Source organism: Elephas maximus, chromosome 10, assembly GCF_024166365.1.
Source record: "Elephas maximus indicus isolate mEleMax1 chromosome 10, mEleMax1 primary haplotype, whole genome shotgun sequence".
Classification (NCBI taxonomy): domain Eukaryota; kingdom Metazoa; phylum Chordata; class Mammalia; order Proboscidea; family Elephantidae; genus Elephas; species Elephas maximus.
The window spans coordinates 5,832,928-5,853,766 of NC_064828.1; the positions used below are offsets into that span (position 1 = coordinate 5,832,928).

At 43.0% G+C, this 20,839-nt stretch overlaps 2 protein-coding genes across 5 annotated transcripts in view; one reads left to right on the top strand and one right to left on the bottom strand.

Moving 5' to 3' along the window:
- The window catches only part of FAM227B (family with sequence similarity 227 member B), a 342,173-nt gene extending 334,497 nt beyond the window's left edge, over positions 1-7,676 (top strand). Inside the window, exons 15-17 of the mRNA XM_049898966.1 lie at positions 482-559; positions 4,537-4,606; positions 7,551-7,676. Of these exons, the coding sequence (XP_049754923.1) occupies positions 482-559; positions 4,537-4,606; positions 7,551-7,676 (274 nt within the window). The remainder of the gene's footprint in view (positions 1-481; positions 560-4,536; positions 4,607-7,550) is intronic.
- GALK2 (galactokinase 2) overlaps positions 7,407-20,839 on the bottom strand; it is a 276,880-nt gene continuing 263,447 nt past the window's right edge. For 3 of the 4 annotated variants that reach the window (XM_049897715.1, XM_049897716.1, XM_049897714.1), the window contains exons 9-10: positions 18,907-19,108; positions 7,407-8,263 (exon numbers count right to left, since the gene is read on the bottom strand). In XM_049897715.1, the coding sequence (XP_049753672.1) occupies positions 8,056-8,263; positions 18,907-19,108 (410 nt within the window). In that variant the 3' untranslated portion in view covers positions 7,407-8,055. Of the gene's footprint in view, positions 8,264-18,901; positions 19,109-20,839 lie in introns of all 4 variants that reach the window. The other variant, XM_049897717.1, reaches the window with a different exon arrangement.

Below are 20,839 nucleotides of genomic sequence, written 5' to 3' on the forward strand. Positions count from 1 at the left end.
CCTGCGCACCGCCTTCTGTGCAGTGAGCAGAAACCAGGCCAAGGCTGCCAACAGATGCTGCCAGTTACCTCCAGAGCCTCTCAAAAGGCAAGAGACATTCGGGCTCTTCCATTTCTTGAGGGTTTCAGTATATGTAAAAATGAAGAAATGCCTAAAAAGGGTTACAATAATTTGGGTACATTTTTAATGTTTACATTTAAATCATTACTTTTAAAACACACAAAAAAGACAATTATAGGATTTATGAAACTACTAAGTCACAGCTCACTATGAACAGGACACAAATTTGAAGTGGTCTGGCATTTTCTCTCACCCCTCTCAGTGTAACGCCAGGCATAATATTCATGTTCACACTCGAGACCCTTCTGACTGGGAGGCCCAGACCACATGGCCCTCTTGGTCCACCTATGAAGTGCACCATTTATTTACCTTCCCCAAATGTTCCTAATTGGACATTTTTCCTTAACCATAAGCCTAACACATCATCTGCTCCAACTTACTGTGATATTATAAAGGAGGCAAAAAAACAATTTGTGAGGAACCAAAAGGATTTTAGGATGTAAGTTGATGCCATATTATTGCTAAATATAAAAAAAATAGACTTTTTTTTTTACAGCTGGAAGTGATCATAGGAATCATCTAAACTAAACTCCTTATTTTACTGATGAGGAGTGTCATTTCTGAGCATCTTACAGACTCTGAGATTCTTTTCAGGTAAGGGTCACGGGTACCTGTTTTGCCCACAGAGCCATGGCAAGTGTCAAGGATTGGAGAAAGGCAGGAAGTTTTGCTGTGGTGTGACTGGGGGGATGTACCCCAAGATAGACATGCCAAGAGAAAGCACCAGGGAATAGGGGTTAGAGTATCATCAATTTACAAAGATCAGTCCTGGAAGAAGAGCAAAAAGGTTTCCTGCAGTAGGAGTTCCCTAGAGCTGGGGTAGCATCTGGGGTGGTATGGAGGAAAAAAAGAAAGGGAAGTCTTTTCTGAACTGTTTTCTTGAAGAAATGTTTTCAATTTTGTGCTTAATTTAAATAATTGCTCATGGACAGCCATGCTATTCTTATGTGCTGGGAAACTGCTGCTGCTGTTATTGTCAGTTACCATCAAGTCGATTCCGACTCATGGTGGCCCCATGTGTGCAGGGTAGAACTGCTCCATAGGGTTTACAAGGCCATGACCTTTCAGAAGCAGATCACCAGGCCTGTCTTCCAAGGCCCCTCTGGGTAGGTTTGAACCACCAATCTCTTGGCCAATAATCGAGCACTTCACTGTTGTGCCACCCAGGGACTCTGCTAGGAGGCTAGGAATGGGTTAATGTGGGAATTCCATCAGTTTTTTGATAGGAAAAATTGGCAAGGTCTAATTCTTATGTCCATGATATCAAGGTCACTACCTGGAGATTTCATCACCTTAAGGGGTAGAAAATGTGGGCAACCTCCCTTTGGGTACCTGATGCTGTTCAGGCAATACGTCAAAGAGAAGTAAATGGAAGGGCACCCAGCGAGGTCCTACGCAGTGGGCCAAGCAGGAGTGTGAGTCCTTGCTTTCCACTGGCTCCCACCTCCCCAACCCTGCACTTAAACACACAGCCCTCATGTTTTCTATGCTTGGTGGGAAGAACAGGATGGACACCTTGCTGGAAAGCCCGTGTCGAAGCAGCAAGATGGTGTCCAGGCCATGCTCAGCTGTCAAGGTTGATGCTTTCAGTCCATGTTTATAAGAAGGGATGAGCTGGGGGACTCCCCACACCAAGGAGGACATAGGGAGGGAATTCTGAAGAACTGGTTTGTAAAAAACTATTACTGACATGTTGAAATTGCTGATTTATTCTTTCATAATTACAAATTCCTGCTTTTTATTTTAAAACTTAACTCCAAACTTTAATTTTATAGAGAAAAGAACAGAATTAATGAAGAAATGAAACTCCTAAGGCAGCGGCAGGAAAAAATCGACAAGGAGATTGATAGGTTTGTTTCTTATTCGACTTTATAGAGCTAAAAAAACTTTTAATCTGACAAATTTGTTATCTAAAACTACAGTGGGATTATTATGTAAAAATATATCAACTCTATTGTCTGCTAAGAGGTTTTCTACTCAGTTCATTTGGAACAAAACTTCCACTTTCCTTATCTACAAAATCACCCACTTGATAATTTAATTAATAATTCAGTTAACTGTCAAACATTATCATCGTCATCATCTCCTCTTACTCCTCCAGTCATAGGCCTTAAACTCATGGCCTTTTAAAATAAACCCATACCCATGTCCTGCCCTAGGTAAGATGTAAACTATATAAAAACATCCTATTTAGCTGGTCTTTCTCAGGCAACTTCTTTGTTCCCCTTCTGCCCCGACACATGCAAACATTCGCATCCAGTGAAGGAAGGAAAATTGGGCTTGTTGTTGCTTGTTTTATAAATTACAGAGTATAAAAGGAAAAGCTATAGAGTCACGAGACTGACTCACCTCTTCACACGCACATATGTACACAATGCTCAGATGAGTACAGCCCTTCAGCTTTGTGCCGGTCCTGCTGCCATGCTTCTGATGACTATTATAGAACTTACAAAGCCAGTTGCCCAGGTACCTGAGAAAATCCAACCCATTAGTTTAGAATCTAAACTAAAAACCTTATCACTCAGCTTTCCTCTTTGCAACACCTAAATTATAAGATCCAATTCCAAGTGAGTTTTACAAATTTCCAAAATCCAAATCCGCAAAAAACCGATTTCTCACCGGTGAGGATATGCCAGAGAACGTAGGACAATTCTCACAGCAGCTCTCAAGAAGCTTCACATATGGTTTACAGATTGGCACATTGTTGGAAAAAGTGGATGGAAAAATACTCACGTGGATATATGTCTGGTTGCCTGTTAAATTTATAGGCCCAGCCTATAAGCTTCCATCTGTAATCTTAAAAAAAGAGATACCCATGGAGAGGGAAGGTAATCAGAAAGAGGGGAGGGAGGGTAGAGAGTGGTGATGATTGGACAACTTTGTGAATATACTAAAACCACTGAATCATACACTTTAAAAGGGTAAAAATTATGTTATGTGGCATATGTCAATAAAGTTGTTGGAAAAAAAAGATTACAAATAAGTTAAAAGAGTGCATTGGAAGACAGGGTTGATTTTAACAAAGTGAGATGACCCAGAGTCTCAGGATGGCTTGCAGCTCACAGAGATTCTAAGAAGGTGCTCTTGAGAAAGGGCACCAGGGAGAGTATGGAGAATGTCTAAGTAGGACTATGAGGAAGAGACCCAGACTTCAGGAGCCAGATTTGAGACAAGCATAGTAGGTGAGATGTGAATTCCAGAAGGTAATAAGAAGTGAGGAGAAAACCCAGGTTGAAGAGATAAAATTGGCAAAGACAAAGCAGAAAATGCGTGAGGGGGCCTCTCTGAGTCACAGGGAACTAAGGCAAGAAGCCTCTGAAACAGTGTGGCCCAGGAAGGGTGCCCTGGACTAAAGGCTGAAGAAATCTAGAGTAGGCCTTGCCAGGGGTTGGCTAATCCAAACTTTCCAAAGTGCTCTTGGAATCTGCAGAAAGTTCACTTCCTACCAATCTCATGGAAGAAAAATAATTTTTAAATTTTCACTTGAAAATTACCAGTTTTAAGAATTGTCATCAATAGCCTTATGCCCTTTTTTGTTATCATTTTTCTTTCATCTGTCTTTCCCTTGTTAATGCTTCTCCCTTGTCCCAAGTTCCTTTTTCTCCTTGCCTAGCCTGCCTCAGCCTTGGATCTCTGGAGAGCTTCCTGCTGCCTCCTGAATTCAACCACTTGACTCATTCATAAATATGTCTTGACTGAGCACTTGGTGACAGAAACCATGCTGGCCTCCTGGCAGATATTAGGATGAATGAGACAGGGTCCTGCCCTCCGTGAGTTTAGTCTAGCGAGTACCCTCACCCTTCAGCCCTTTTCATCTCCTTTTTCTTCCTCAGATCTTGCCCTTACCAGCCTCTTTCACTCTTCTCCCCCCACTGTCACTCCTTAAACTCTAGGCCAGAGCCTGGTGAGTGCAATAGTTAAGGCAATTCTGTGTGAACCACCTCGCTGAAGAGACAGCTGCACTGCTGGAACACAGCACACACAGTGGTTGGGATTGAGGGCTCAAGTCAGAATGCTGTAGTCAAGTCCTCTGTTATTCACTAGCTGCGTGACTGTGAGTAGGTTACTTAACCTATCTGAGCATGTTTCCTCCTTTATAAAGTATAGTACCTATGTTATAAGATGGAAACCCTGGTGACATGGTGCTTAAGTCTATGGCTACTAACCGAAAGGTCTACCAGGTGCTCCTTGGAAACTCTATGGTACAGTTCTACTCTGCCCTATAGGGTTGCCATGAGTCAGAATCAGCTCAACGGCAGTGGGTTTTATAAGATTGTTGTGAGAGTGATTAAATTAATACATGTAAAGTGCTTGGCAAATGCCCAGCATATTAAATGCTTTGTAAATGTCAGTTATTAGATGATGTCAGTATAAAGATAATTAATTTGGTAACCAATTTCTTTATTCCATGATTAGACTCCAAGCAAAGGCTACCAAGAAACCTTTCGATGTTAAGTATGACTTTGAGAAGTTCCTGAATAAACTGGTATGTCTCCTCTGTGAACATAATTGAGAAGTCTCTCGCTTGCTTCTCTTATATAGACTGGCCAATATTTCATAAGCAATCTATGGTTTCATACCCAAGTTACAGAGGCAGGACAGAATACATTCTTGTTATTTACTCATCCACATACACGTTTAAGGCAATCATGTTTTGCACGTTAGGGACAACCTCATGCCCATAAATGCCTGTTCTTTGGTTCTGGCTGTTGGAAGTATGCAACTGGAGACTTCCAAATGCATTCAGAACTGTGAACTAATAGAAAAGTATGGTGCTTGCAGTCATATTTTATTTTCCTTTAATAATTCAACTAAAGCATGTTGGACACCAACTACTAATGCATTAGATGAATGGTCTCTGCCCTCAATTAACTGAAACACAAGACAGAATGGATAAGGTTCTAAAACAGGACTCAAGTGTGAGAAAGAAAAGAAAGGAGATGGTCTCATCTTTCCAACACCAGTTTTCCCTGCTCCTCCTTACATTATATGCAATTCTGTTAAGTCTGAAGGACCTTCTTCTCTTCCAATAGACAAGAACATGTTGAGAACAGCGTACAATAAATCAGAAAATTGGACAATCTGAGGTCTGAAAGAAGATAGAAACTGACTTTCAGCATGTTAGGCTTCCACTTAAAAATCTAGAAGAATCCCCATCAGCTCCTGTGTAACAGGAGCCCTGCACAGACAAGGTGGTAGAGAGGAGCACAACATCGGGTGTTTAAGAAACAAATAGGACTATCTTTATTTCCACACACACACAAAAAATGCTTCTTCATTTTTTTTTTTTTTTTTTGGTCTATCTTTCCTACTCTTGCTAGACACATGGGTACAGAGAAATACTTATCTAGTATAAGAAAAACAACAGGTTAAGTGTGCTGGCAAATGGCTTCAGTATCGGGGAAAGTAAAGAATTGTGGGGACTGTGGCTGGAGACCCTGTGCCTCAGCCAAACAAGGCAGCTACTACCTAAGCTCTATTTCATTGTTGCCAGTGCCAATAGTCCAGATTCTTCTATGAAATCTCCTGATTTGGACCCCAAGTGGGTCAAACTGAACACATTTGCTGACCAGATATGGTCTATGGGCTGCCGATTTGTAAGCCCTGTTCTAAATGTTGCCTGGATTTGGAGACCTTCAAAAGCTGGATCTAGCCAGCCAGTATAGACGATCTTATTCTTCACTACAGACCAGTGCAAATCCTTCGCTTCCACTGAGCCTTCTGCATGCACCATGATCACCTGTACTTACATGTTTTGCTCATCTGCAATGCCTCCTCTTCGTCTGTCAAAGTCTACTCACTCTTTAGGGCCCTGTTCAAGTTCCATCTTCTGCGTGAAGCTTTTTTCCAATGGCCCCAGCCCCTATCTTTCCCAGACATTTTTTGGTATCTCTCATAACTTCTAGAACACCACTTGGTAATGACTAGATTGAAGAATAGTTCCTTCAGGCCAGAAACTCAAACAGAGTAGACCCCTGGCTTACAGTGACTGTGTCCGCCAAAGCAGAGTATTCCTGTTTCATGAGGGCTAGAAGTTTCCACCCATCGGAGGAGAAACCACAGGAAAAACTAAATGGCATGTGCCACCCCCCCTTCTTTTTTAAACAGTAATCCAGGTATCTTAAAAAATTATATACCTACCCCAAATTCTTTGTGGAAAAAAAAGGCAAGATATTTAAAAAAAAAAAAATTATAAATCTGAATAAATTTAAGTTTGGGTTTATTGGGTTTAAAGAATCCAAATTCTTTCAGCAAATGTGACTCACGCTTCCTAACGTTTTTGCTAAGAACAAAAATGCACCAGAAGTTTAAGAAAAGGATATTGGCTTCCCTAGTACTTGAGGTACGGCTGTTGCCCTTTGAGAAATATTACAAGACAATTTACCCAGGCTTCTCTGAAACTTAAGATTTTAGATGATAACGTCCAGTCTTTGAGTTGCACATCAACAAGAAAAAGCAACCATAGAAAAATAGAAAATTGAGATAATTTTCTGAATTATTCATGCCATGAGACCACTGCTGTCTCAATTACCTGAGGATTTCAGCAAAATTCGTTTTGGTCCGAATTTTCACATAATTCAGGAAGGGCTTCCTGTAGCCCATCCATGAGCAAAACCTATTCATTGCCACTACGCATGGCCAACCATTTCTGCTGACTTTGGATCCCAAGTGTCTTCTAAATATTCTGAACATTGGCAAACACTCACCCACCAACACAACTAACCAATCCCAGAAGCCACTTTAAAGCTTTTTCATACTCACTGTCACCTGCATACCTACACACCTGCCCTACACTGGCCCACCTACACTAACAAGCCCGGCTAGACACACACAAAACAGACGCAAGGCACGGGTGGGGTTTCCCAGGACAGTTGGCAGGCTCCTTGGACTGCAGAGCCATTTGCGAAAAGGTAGGACAGGGTAGGAAGGAAGTAGATTCCAGGAACAAATCAAATTATCTGAATTATCATCCAGACAATTCTTTATTTTGATGTGAAGAGAGAAAGAGATTAAGAGTCTTTTATTTAAGTTTCTCTATTAAATGATGGAACACTCAGGGCCAAAAGAATTGAAAGTGATTATGTACGTGATGGAGCCCTGGGGGCACAGCGGATAAGCGCCCAGCTGCTAACCAAAAAGTCATTAGTTGGAACCCACCAGCCAATCCAAAGGAAACAGGTGTGGTAGTCTGCTTCCATAAAGAACTACAGTAGCCTTGGGAACCCTATGGGGCAGTTCTACTCCATCCTACAGGGTTGCTATGAATTGGACTCTATGGCAGTGAGTTGTTTTTTTTTTTTTTTTTCCTTTTATGTGACATCACATGATTTAAAAAAAAGTTAAGGGATCTTCTTGTCTTAGCTATATACATTCAAGTATATAATGTCCAGGAAAATCTGTGAATCCTTAATAATGTTCTATTTTAATAGCGTTGTGAAGATCGGGTTGAGAGAGAATTCCTGGCATCATTATCATCGTCATCATCAACAGAAGACTACACCTTTGAGGAAAAAGAATACCAGCTGACACAAGAGATACGTGCCACTCGAGAATAATGCACACAGCTCAATTCTGTCTGTTTAATGGTAGCAGTGTGTTTAATTCAAGTCCAGTTTAGGAGAAGAGGTCAGTATTCAGTATGTGTTTTAATATTCATCTTCAAAAACCTTCAAATCAATAAATCTCAGTAAATCATCCTTAAAAGATCTGCCCAAGCATAATCTTGGCTTTTATTGGAAGAAAACATATTTTAAGATGGAAAAATAGTCATCATGAAGCATAAAGGGCTCTTAACCGTTTCTTTGGCAACGCATCTTGATAATAGCAACCGTTCCTCATAATACAAAACAGAAAGAGGATTAAATTACTGTGGCATAGGAAGGCCTGCCAGTTTTTAAATGCCCTAAATAGTTTCTCTGAGATGTTTTACATTGTTTAGGCCTCAAGGAAAACCAAAGCCCCGCCTCCAGGTTTTGTAGCAAACACACTCGGCGTCTGGGGTACTGAGCTTCCATCACTCCTCTGGTAATAAGCTTCCTGCACACTTGCTAGGAAGCTGGGCAGCTTGTCAGCAGGTACTATCGACACCGTGCAGCCTCCCCATCCTGCTCCAGTAAGTCGGGACCCTTCAGCCCCAAACTGCCTAAAACAATGAGAAAAAAAAAAAAAATCAGAACCTGTAAATGACAATGAGAGTGCTTTGCCTTATGCTTATAGAACACAGAAAAACAGAGCCTACCCAAATTCTGAGAAGAGAATATACGGGGTTTTTTTGGTGCTGTCAAATACGTTAGGACACAAGGAACTGTGTACTGCTTCAAAAAGTGATTTTAAAGCTCAGTGTATCTAATGCTAGTCCCTGGTTTGGGCTGCAAATACTAAGTCAGAGGCACTCCCGTTTCCTGAGGGCTGTAATAACCCACTGGTAGTCTTGAGTCCACTTGTGTAGCAAGCCTATGGGTGAATCAGGAAAAGACAGTAAAAAGAAAACAGGGAATGAACACTATCAACATTATGAATCGGAAGGTCACAACAAATGAAGGAAAATCAAAATTTAAAGTGCACATCCTTGCACAAGTATGGCTAGTTCAGTTGCATTCTTAAGACTTAGTTATTTCACATAACAGCCTAAATTCATGCTGAATACATTTATCAACAAAGAGCATATCATTAAGCTGTAGGCTGACTGGTTTGTTTAATCCCTAATAGAAAATTATGAAAACATTCCCACAGAGAGGATGGTGGCCCCACAGATCCATGCCCACGTTCCCTGAGTCCTCTGGAGCTGCTCTGACAACTGGACTCAGAGTTTACCATCAGACGAGACGTGTCTGACTGGGATGGAAACTATTATATAAACTACCACACAGTAAGAGGTAATTTTAGTCATCATCAACCAGGAACTGTTTTGAACCTAAGATTTGAACCAAAGTGAAAGGCCCTACATGAAGTACAAGGCATCTTTGAAAGATGCAATTTATCCTAATAACAAAATTTAACACGTACTTCCAATTCTTCCTAATAAAATTTACTCCAAATTAGTAGCAGATTAAAAACTCTATAATTAATTTAGCATAATTTTGTCCCTTTTTCCATCTAAATGAGCTACTTTACTTCCTGGAAAATATCAATAGACTATTATCCCTACCCTAGAACATCAGAATTATTGCACACCAGGAATTCATTCTTCCCCCAGTGATTTTCTCAACTGATTCCTTTTCATCATCTGTTTTATTCATTAAAATATGCTTTTGAATTAAAATAGATGTTTAAGGAAGAAAACAAAAACTCTTGCAAAGAAATAAAGATTATTCATCTTATCCTGCCCCTCAAGCATTCAGCTTATGGCCCAGCAGCTGAACCCAAACTCCTACCATCTGAACTGAAAAATCTCTGGTCCTGAGATTCTCCAATTGAGTTCCTAGACTGGCAAAGAGCCCATTTGCAGTTTGGTAATTAAAAAAAAAAGAAAAAAGGCTGCCATATGCAGTCACATCAAACTCTCTCTCCCTGGGGAGACTGAGGAAGGACCTAAAATCTGGGCATGAAAGCAAACCGTGGCACAGTCTAGAGAAGAACACTGTGCCTCTTACTTGATTTCTTAAGACCTAAACGATGCCATTTTCTGGATTCAAGTCAACCAGTCTTTAATAGTCTTCAGTGGGCTTCTAGGCATTTTTCTTACACTTTCTCATTTGAACAGTTTTTGAAGGCTAGCATTTCAAACTTGAACCTAAAGCAAACTGAGAGCATTGTTTCTAATCTGGCTGCAAAAACCATAGGAATTTTGCTAGAGGGTCTATTCCTGAGACTCCTGCCAGTTTCCAGAGAGCAGAAACTAGAATCTTCCCAGGTAAATATTTCAGCTTTGAGCCTCTAGAGTTTGTCTGTCCTTACACTGCTCACCGCAGGTGAAAATGGACTGGATCGCGTCAGCCACGTGGTCCCAAATCATCAGGGTTTTCATGTTTCCCACATAGAGGATGATAAGTCCTATTATAAATCAGCTTCTGCCCTTGAGTCAGTGCCATTTGTGATTACAAATCAGAAGACTGCCCAGGCAGGTGGTCAGCTGCCTGTCCACTGCACACACAACAATGGCAGAAGGGTCCTGTCTTCAGTGTTCCCCACTGGGGCTTCATATACTCTTTCACGTGTGCATGGGAACTCCGAGAGAAATCTAAAAGTCAGGAGACCAATATAAACTTTAAGAGAGAAAAGTAGGTGAGCAAAGGATGTTTATTAAACTTTCATATTTATACTTTTTCTGGGAGAACAATAAGACATTAAAAGTATATCTCCTGACTGTTGAACATAAGAGAGGCAATACAAGAGTTATGCACACCAAAATCCTAAAATTCTGCAAACACCCTTTGATGACTGTGGCAATTGGATTGGGAATAATGTGGAAAGATTGGTCCAAGCCAACAAAAGCAGCCTCTGCCTTACAAAGCATGGTCTACAAAACAAAAGCTGGGATAGCTGAGGGGTGAAGGTTATAAGGAATGTTGCCTTTGATCTTTTTATCACTGAAAAGTGTAATTCACGTAACTAACTGCCCAACACCCAATATACCCTGACTGAAATTTCCTACTTTTAAATGAAATGATTTGAATATAAAGCACCTACTATGCTCCTAATGGAAACCCGGGTGGTGTAGTGGCTAAGAGCTACGGCTGCTAACCAAAAGGTCAGTAGTTTGAATCCACCAGGCACTCCTTGGAAACTCTATGGGGCAGTTCTACTCTGTCCTGTAGGGTCACTATGAGTTGGAACTGACTCAGTGGCAACGGCTTTTGGGTTTTTTTGGCTTTGAAGCACCTACTAATGTGCAAGGCACAGAGCTATGGGGAGGGTGGGGAGGAGGTCAAGTAAGACCTCAGCTTTGCTGCAACTAAAAAGAGGGAAACTAAGGAATTGTGCCTTGTATTTCAATTCAATTTCATTTATTTCACAAAATAAGTAAATATGTATGTATTATACAAATGGATATTTAATTAGCTCAGAAAAGCTTTATGCCCAGCACAATTCCAGGCATTTGGTTGATTCTAATAACAGTTGCTGAACAATTATATTTGCTTAAATACATCAAAAGTATATATTATATACACAAATATTAGCAGTCAGAAGTGTATTCTTTACCTAGAAAGACTTCTAGCTTCTGCTCTCTGGAAATTGGCAGGAATCTTAAGAAAACAGACCTTCCAGTACAGTTTCTACATTTTTTATAGCCAGGTTGGAAACAGTGTTTTCGGATTGTCTTAGATTTAAGAAGCCACAGCTTTCAAATATTGTTCAAATGGAAAAGGTATAAGAAGATATGCATAGATGTCTATTTAAGAAATGTAAACCCTCAATGTCCACTGCAGACCAGTTGGTTTGGGTCCAGCAAATGGACCCTGGGTGTGTGTTTATTTCATTGTGTTGTCTTTGATGACCTGTGGAAGGCAGAGGGCCCTGATGGCACTGAAATGGCTCTCTCCCCTTTCTTGGCTGAGTATAAAGATCAGCGAGAAGGCCCAGGGAAAGGAGCAGACAAACGGGGGTTTGCATTTTGTTCTTCCCCATTCTAACCTGTCAGGAGAGTTGGTACAAGAGCCTGAGCAGCATAGCCACAGAATAAAGTATGGAAAGATTTCTGAGGAAGACAGAGCAAATTAATTTACGTAACCTGAGCTTTGGGAATCAGAATTTTTAAAAATCTCTTCTTGTGACCACCTCCACGATTCTAGTCATGAAGTGGAAGGAGGCAAATGGCAGAAAGGAAAGATTGAAGTCCAGCTAGCTCCTATCCAACCTGAGAACCGAGTCTCCTGGTAAAGTTCAGGAGCCCTGGTGGCACAGTGGTTAAGTGCTTGGCTGTTAACCAGAAGGTCAGTGGCTTGAACCTACCAGCTGCTCCACAGGAGAAAGATGTAGCAGTCTGCTTCCATAAAGAATTACAGCCTAGGAAACCCTATGGGGCAGTTCTACTCCACTCACTATGAGTTGGAATCAACTCAGACGGCATTGAGTTTGGTCAAAATTTGTCACTCATCATCCTTAATAGCTTGGCAATAATGTAGCAATGATTCCTCCCTAATTTCAGCAGTGTCAAAACAGAAATAAAAGGCATTAACTGTTTTTTTCTTGAGTAAACCAGGGAACCGATAACAAATGATCTGTCTTACACATAATTGACTTGGTTTCAAGATTGTTTTGTGAAGCTCTTTACCTACCAGACACTGCATATTTGGGGTAGAATTTTTTTCCTTCTTTCTTTTTTTTTTAATATTTTATTGTGGGAAAATATATATTACATCATTTTGGCCATATTAAATATGCTACACATGCAACACGGTGATATCAATGGCATTCACAGTGTTGTGCAAGCAGCATCCATTTCTAAGAGTTTTGCATTACCACAAACAGAAACTCAGTGTCTGTTAAGTCTTAGCTCTACACCCCACCCCCCGGACCCCTGGTAATCACTAATAAACTTTCCTCTCCAGCAAAAAAAATAAAAATTGTTTTGTGTTCCTCGGTAAATGCTACTTTAAAATTTAGCCATTTCTTGAAAGTTTACCTTTTGCTCATTTAAAACAGATATTTTATACTTGAGCAAGCATCATCTTTCCTTCATTATTATATTTTATCTGACATAACTTAAGTTTTCTAACATTAATTTAATAAAAAAAATAAACAGCCTAAGTGTGTAAGTAGTACAGTTTCCTTCTCTCTCCCTGGTCCTTTCTCTGGTTCGAAACTGATTTCCCTTGTAGGGCAGGAAAAGGCCCAACTGAAGAAATAGCAAGCGTCAATAACCTCTCCTCTTCCCTCTCCTCCCCACAGGGGCCATAAAGCCGCTGTGTTTGCTTTGTCCTAAACCCAAATTACAGACTAGCCACCTAGAGATGCCTCTCTAAGTCAGTCTACCTCAGACCAGACTAAGATTTTAGCTTGTACATAGTGTCTTGAGAATTCTAGGCATTGCAATTCTTCATTCACACAATTAGCTGTCTTTTCATCTAAATAGTTTACAAGTTTTCCTTTCAGAAAAATGAAAGGAATTTTTAAGTGCCCAAGTGGACCAGGGGAGTAATCCAAATACTGTCTTTGGTGGTGATCCTCTCTGAATCCATTTCAGCTTCCCTCCTTCTTCCACTGGTCTCCCTAGGGCAACCGTCCTTCTCAGACTACCCTGTCTTAGTTGCACCTTTTCCACTGGCACTGACCTTCTTCAGGGGGCAGGGCAGCATGAGATGGTGGTAGTTTTTAAACAAAATAGTATTCTATCAAAGGTTGAGTTTTTGGCACCAAGGGCCCAGGCCAGGCCTTCTCAGGGTCCTCTCCAACACAGCCAACACTCTCTCTGCCCGGCCCAGAGAAGGGGGCTGCAGAGCATCTCCATCTTTCACTGGAACCTTTCCTCACCTCACCACTGCTGCCCTCCTACTGCCTTGTCTGTCTTTGGGCACTTTTTAACTTCTCCCCTGCCCCTTTTTTCAGACTTAATTAAATTAATACTTTTTATTGCTTTATCAAGGATAGTCTTAAGTATAATTTTTTGGCCATCGGTGTACTGAGGGGAAGACAACAACTGCGAGTGCCGTGCGGTGACACTGCCTTGATTGTGTTAAGGCACCCGCAGTCTGACCCCACACCATCAGTGCAGAGGCGGGTCTTCCTATGACAAGAGTTTTGACTTTGTGGGCCTCCTGAAAGGGTCTCGGGGACCCCCAGGGATCCATGACACACACTTTGAGAACCACTGTAGTAGATGCAGTAGGAAATTCATAGGTAAATAGGCAAATCCTTGACATCCAATTACTCACCATCCAGTCATGGAGGTCAATTCCCTGACAACTAAAATCCACGATGAGATGGGACAAATACTATGAGCCGTGAAATTTCCTGGTCACCTTCTTTCCTTTGCAGTAAGACGGGGTGTCCCCAGGCAGGGCCTTCTCTGCCTACAGCCTGCACCACTCTCAGCCTAAATCCACGATGAGACGGAAAAAATACTCTAAGCCGTGAAATTTCCTGGTCACCTTCTTTCCTTTGCAGTAAGACGGGATGTCCCCAGGCAGGGCCTTCTCTGCCTACAGCCTGCACCACTCTCAGCCTAAACTGAACAAGCTGCTGTCAAATTGACTCTACATATGGCGTCCACATGTGTGTCAGAGTAGACCTGTGCTCCATAGGATTTTCTTTTTTAGCTTATTTTATTTTTTGTTATTGTTAAGAATATTCACAGCAGAACATATACCAATTCAACAATTTCTACATGTGACATTGATTACATTTGTGTTCAACCAATCTCACCCTTTTTTCCCAAATTGTTCCTCCTCCATGAACATAAACTCACTACCCCCTAACTTTCCTATCTAATCTTTCAAGTTGCCGTTGTCGATTTGATGCCGTATAGGTAGGCCTTGAAAGAGCACAATGCTCAAGGCAGACCTTCTTTACTAGAAGCTAAAATAAACTATTGTTTGGTTTAAAAAAGACATCAGGGGATATAACCATCTTTTTTCTTATTACCAAGGAGCGCTGGTGGTGCAGTGTTTAAAGTGTTCGACTTCTAACCGAAAGTTCGGTGGTGGTTTAGTGGCTCCGCAGGAGAAAGACATGACGTGTTTCCATAGATATTTACAGCCTTGAAAACCTATGGGGTTGCTATGAGTTGGAATCGACTCGAAGGCAGTCGGTTGGTTTTGGGTTTCTTATTACCACTATCTTTTTTGTGTTCTTCTGTGCTCTTCTCTGTTCCCTTCTCATATATTCACAGAAAAGAAAGTGTCACAGCTTTTGAAAGTGGAGATTAGACTTCAATTGCACATGGGACACAAGTATCCTATTGAAAAGTATTTGTTGACTGAAGAAAAGAACGACATCAATGACTATACTTACTTCATTCCCCCTAAGCTTGCTCTTCCACGCAGGACCTTTCACTAACTAACCACCAATTGGAATATTTGGAGAATATTATCTGTTGGTCACAGTGACAGCAAAGAAAAAATTAATTCTATAAGAAGCTTAAGGACCAGACAACTATTTTGGTCAGTATTTTCAACATGCCAAAAGAAATTCTTCAATGTAGGAAACTTAGTCCCTATATGATTATGGACTAAGTAGAAATTAATTTCGATACTTAGCAATTGGCTTTCCAAACAAAAACAACAATAAAAAGGGATGGGAGCCCCTTACACTGGACACACTAAATTCTTCTAAAAAGTAAACACTGAAGATGAAAATGGGCCAGACAGACACTCTAACTGCCATTAGGAAAGGAGTTTTTCCAAAAACAAAATGAAAAAAATAAAGAGGATTTTCTAAACCCATTTAAAATAAACCTGCCCCGCTGCCATCGAATCGATTCCGACTCATAGCGACCCTATAAGACAGAGTAGAACTGCCCCATAGAGTTTCCAAGGAGCATTTAAAATATAGCCACTTAATCTTTCACTAGAATCACATTTTTAAAAACGTATAGACCCATAACTGCGAGAACAGGAGACCCTGGGGAGCACAAAGGAAGGCAGCACAGTCATAGAGCTCAGAGTGAAAAGAGCCAGAAGGCGCCTTCCTAGCTTCCACCCTACCCCACACACTGCCCCCCTGCTCAGCATGGCCTTGCTCTACTACTCAGACACTAAAACCAGGACCACAAAAGCCTCCATCATTAAAGGTTTAAAACTAGGAGGGGAAAAGAGGTAAAGGTGACCCAGACTGAAATGCAGTCCCATCTGAGTATAAGCCAACGGCGCAGGAGCAGCTGTGGCAAAACACTGGACTGTGAACCAGGCTTCCCAACAAGTTGTTACGGGAACTTGTTCCACTCATGTAACTTCTTAGTACCTTCTCTGATCTCTAAGGCCTCTTCCTACTCTGATACGTTAGGATGCTATAATTCTGACCCAGAAATGTGGAATCTGGATTCTAAAAATGTGCCTCTTTAGAGAAACAAGTAAAATTTCTCAGGCCAAAAACCCAGGAGTGACGTTGATCTCTCTCTTGCACCGACACAGCAGTTGCCCTAACTTCTTCTCCAGGACATAACTGGCACCAAGCTCTTCCTGGCTCAAAGCCAGAGCCCTTACAGTGGCGGACAAGGCTCCTCCTACTTCTCCACATTCATCTCCCTCCTCTCACTGCCCTCCAGCAGTGCCGATCTTCCTGTCCCTCCTCCACGATCACCACAGCCCAATTCGAGGCCTGCACACTCCCTGTTCTCTTCGCGCGTAGTGGTCTTCCTCTACGTAGCCGCGTGGTTCATTTCTTCACTTCCATGAGGTCTCTGCTGAAACATGGTCTCCTCAGAGAAGCCTTCCCATCTAAAAATTACCTACCCAGGCCTGGCACTCTCTATCCATTCCAATTTTTTTTTTTTTAACATAAGACTTATCGCTACCATTTGCATTATTTTTAATTGTCATTTGCCTCTTTCACCACCACAATATAGCTCCATAAGAGCAAGTGCTGGCTCACCACCCCAGAGGAAGAAAGTTCAGTGGAGAATTCCCAGAGCCTGGCCAGCCCTCCTCCACTGCTGTCTAGGCAGGATTCACACCGTCCACCACCCTCCAGACAAGGCCGCCTCTCTCCTGATCTCAAACACTCCTCCAGTGCTGTCTAGGCAGGATTCACACCGCCCGCATCCTCCAGACAAGGCCGCCTCTCTCCTGATCTCCAACACTCCTCCACTGCTGTCTAGGCAGGATTCACACCGCCCGCATCCTCCAGACAAGGCCGCCTCTCTCCTGATCTCCAACACTCCTCCACTGCTGTCTAGGCAGGATTCACATCGCCCACCACCCTCCAGACAAGGCCGCCTCTCTCCTGATCTCCAACACTCCTCCACTGCTGTGTAGGCAGGATTCACACCGTCCACCACCCTCCAGACAAGGCCGCCTCTCTCCTGATCTCCAACACTCCTCCACTGCAGTCTAGACAGGATTCACACCGCCCACATCCTCCAGACAAGGCCGCCTCTCTCCTGATCTCCAACACTCCTCCACTGCTGTCTAGGCAGGATTCAAACCGCCCGCCATTCTCCAGACAAGGCCGTCTCTCTCCGGATTTCCAACACTCCTCCACTGCTGTCTAGGCAGGATTCACACCGCCCGCCATCCTCCAGACAAGGCCGCCTCTCTCCTGATTTCCAACACTCCTCCACTGCTGTGTAGGCAGGATTCACACCGCCCGCCATCCTCCGGACAAGGCCGCCTCTCTCCTGATCTCCAACACTCCTCCACTGCTGTTTCCGCAGGATTCAAACCGCCCGCTACCCTCCAGACAAGGCCGCCTCTCTCCTGATTTCCAACACTCCTCCACTGCTGTTTCCGCAGGATTCACACCGTCCGCTACCCTCCAGACAAGGCCACCTCTCTCCTGATTTCCAACACTCCTCCACTGCTGTGTAGGCAGGATTCAAACCGCCCGCTACCCTCCAGACAAGGCCGCCTCTCTCCTGATCTCCTGTACTCCTCCACTGCTGTTTCTGCAGGATTCACACCGTCCGCTACCCTCCAGACAAGGCTGCCTCTCTCCTGATTTCCAACATTCCTCCACTGCTGTGTAGGCAGGATTCAAACCGCCCGCCATCCTCCAGACAAGGCCGCCTCTCTCCTGATTTCCAACACTCCTCCACTGCTGTTTCGGCAGGATTCAAACCACCCACTACCCTCCAGTAAAGGCTGCCCCTCTCCTGATCTCCACACAAATCATCCCACTCACACTTATTTCTAGAACCAAATAACATTTGTCCCTTCCATTTGTTGGACTACTGATATTTTCAGAATAGAGCACTTATAATGAAGGTTTTTTGGCAATTAATGAGCAAATACTGATGTCAGCTGAGTGATTCTCATCAACTCTCTTGACAAGTTGGTTTACACATGCCATTTTTGATCATTTGAGCTACTTGGTTTAAACTTTTCAGGCTGGGAGTGTGGCAATGGGCGAGGCAAGCCACAGGCGCCGAGTGGTTAATTATATTTTATTACTAATTGCATGCAGTCCTGTGCTATCTTCTCACTGTGGAAACAGTATCTCGCCACTTGAGAGTTCTCTTAATTTCCCTTTCAGTTCTCTCAACGTCAATGAACCTTGGAAAAGGGACCAAACTGGGTAAAGAGAGAAAACTACATCTATTATCCCCATTCTCTAGCAATTATAAGGAAGTTGTTCCCAGGCTTTAAGAGTTTTCCTGTTTATACTTCTGTTTCAACCAGCCATTTATAAACTGGGCTTTCTTCAGTTCTTATTTCTCCAAATTGCCTGACTTAAACCTGGAAGGCAAGAAACGCAGCTCTCTGAGTAATATCCGCAGCAACGCCCCTCCTCACTTACTTCTATCAGGCTCAAGGCCCTCTTTCAATTTCCCCCTTTTTTTTCAAACAGAACTACTAACCCCATGACACCGGAGAGAAGGGGCTGGCACAGCAACAGTCAGTGGACACCGTTAACTAAAATATCATGTGAAAAAAGCACTAGAGCCTGTGTCTGAAAAAAGGTACCTTTTTTCCTGAAAGGCCTAATCATGCAGAGATGGAAAATTCTTTACTGTAGTGTTGTAAAGAGCTGATTCCAAACCTGGAGTCCATAAAGCCACGGAGCCAGGTTTCAAATCTTTCATCTACAGGTATTTTGGGGGGAGCAAGTTCAGCTCTGTGTCATGGGAGATCCCACACAGGCCGTGGAGGAGGGCTTTCTCTCACTTAGCAGATTAGGACAAGGTTGCATCATCTAAACAGTGTTCCTTGGCGGCACCCCGACCCGGCCAGGCTGCTCTCCCCACCTCACCGGCAGACGTCCACTAGCCGGTCCAGCTCTGGGCAGCTGCACTCGTACATGTCCCGGCAGCTCGCGTGGCTTTGATTCATTATCTCCCCCAGCAGCTGCACCACATTGTCAGGTGCTTCCTCACAGAGGTTTTTAAACCGGAGCACCCGCGCCGCCTCGCTGTACACGTGCTTCGCGCGCTGGTAGAGTTTGAAGTGGAGCACTAAGAGGAAAGAGGACAAGGTGAGAAATCGTTACTGGAAAACCCAGGACAAAAAAAAAAAAAATACAATTATTGAGGACTTCTATTTCTGTCTTTATATAATTAGACTTTAAACAGGTTTCTCTTTCAATGAAAGAATTTTTTATAATCTAAAGCTTTTATTTTTGATATTGAATAAAATCTTGGAAGTGTATCTTCTTCACTTCACCTGTGCATGCAGGTGTATGCAACTAGCACACCCGGAGGGAAGGGAGCCAGGACATTTAGGGAGCCCTTCCTCCGTGGCGGACACTCTACCACCACCGCCTAGTGTAGCTTCCTCACAGCCCTGGGGACTGGTGGTATGACCCCCGCTTAACAGGTGGGGAAAGCAGCTCAGCCAAGTGAAGGAGCAACTACGGTCACATATCCAGCCAGAGGCAGAACAGAACGGATCAGGGGTGCTGACCCCAGAGCCACGTTCTTTCCACTGTGCCCCACCGGGGAACAGAGACAAGTACAGGAGGACAGCTTCACAGAACTCCCAACAGGAGACAGAGCACTGCTAACCAGAGATGCATGCTTTCCCACCCAACACCGTTCCCATGCGAGGCTTCCGCGGCATTCCAACAGGACACCAGCTCACTGCCACCTGGGGCCACCCCACCCCCACCGGCCAGCGCCTTCAGCACCGCTTTTCTTTTGTTCTTGCTTTTTTTTTTTTAAGCTTTTTTTGTTTCTTCTCTCTCTTTCCATTCCTTCTTTTCTCCTACCTTGCTAGCCCCATATGCCTTTTTAATTTTTATTGTGCTTTAAGTGAAAGTTTACAAGTCAGTCTCTCATACAAAAATTTGTATCTACGTTGCTATATTCTCCTAATTGCTATCCCCCTAATGAAACAGCCCACTCCTTCCCTCCACTCTCTCTTTTCAGGTCCATTCCGCCAGATTCTGACCCACTCTGCCCTCTCATCTCCCTTCCAGATGCCAACATAATCTCAAGTGTCTATTTGATCCAAGAAGCTCACTCGTCACCAGTATCATTTTCTATCCCACTGTCCACTTCAATCCCTGTCTGAAGAGTTGGCTTTGAGAATGGTTCCTGTCTTGGGCTAACAGAAGGTCTGGGGGCTATGACCACCAGGGTCCTTCTAGTCTCAGTCAGAACATTAAGTCTGGTCTTTTTAAGAGAATTTGGGGTCTGTATCCTATTGCTCTCCTGCTCCCTCAGGGGTTCTCTGTTGTGTTCCCTGTCAGGGCAGTCATCGGTTGTAGCCGGGCACCATCTAGTTCTTCTGGTCTCAGGCTGATGTAGTCTCTGATTTACATGCCCTTTCTATCTCTTGGGCTCATAATTACCTGAAGGCATTGGCAAAAAACAAGTCTCCAGGAATCGATGGAATATCAATTGAGATGTTTCAACAAATGGATGCAGCGCTGGAGGTGCTCACTCGTCTATGCCGAGAAATATGGAAGACAGCTGCCTGGCCAACTGACTGGAAGAGATCCATATTTATGCCTATTCCCAAGAAACGTGATCCAACCGAATGCGGAAATTATTGAACAATATCATTAATATCCCAATGCAAGCAAAATTTAGCTGATGATCATTCAAAAGCAGCTGCAACAGTATATCCACCGGGAACTGCCAGAAATTCAGGCCATATTCAGCAGAGGATGTGGAACCAGGCATATCATTACTGATGTCAGATGGGTGTTGGCTAAAAGAGAATACCAAAAGGATGTTTACCTG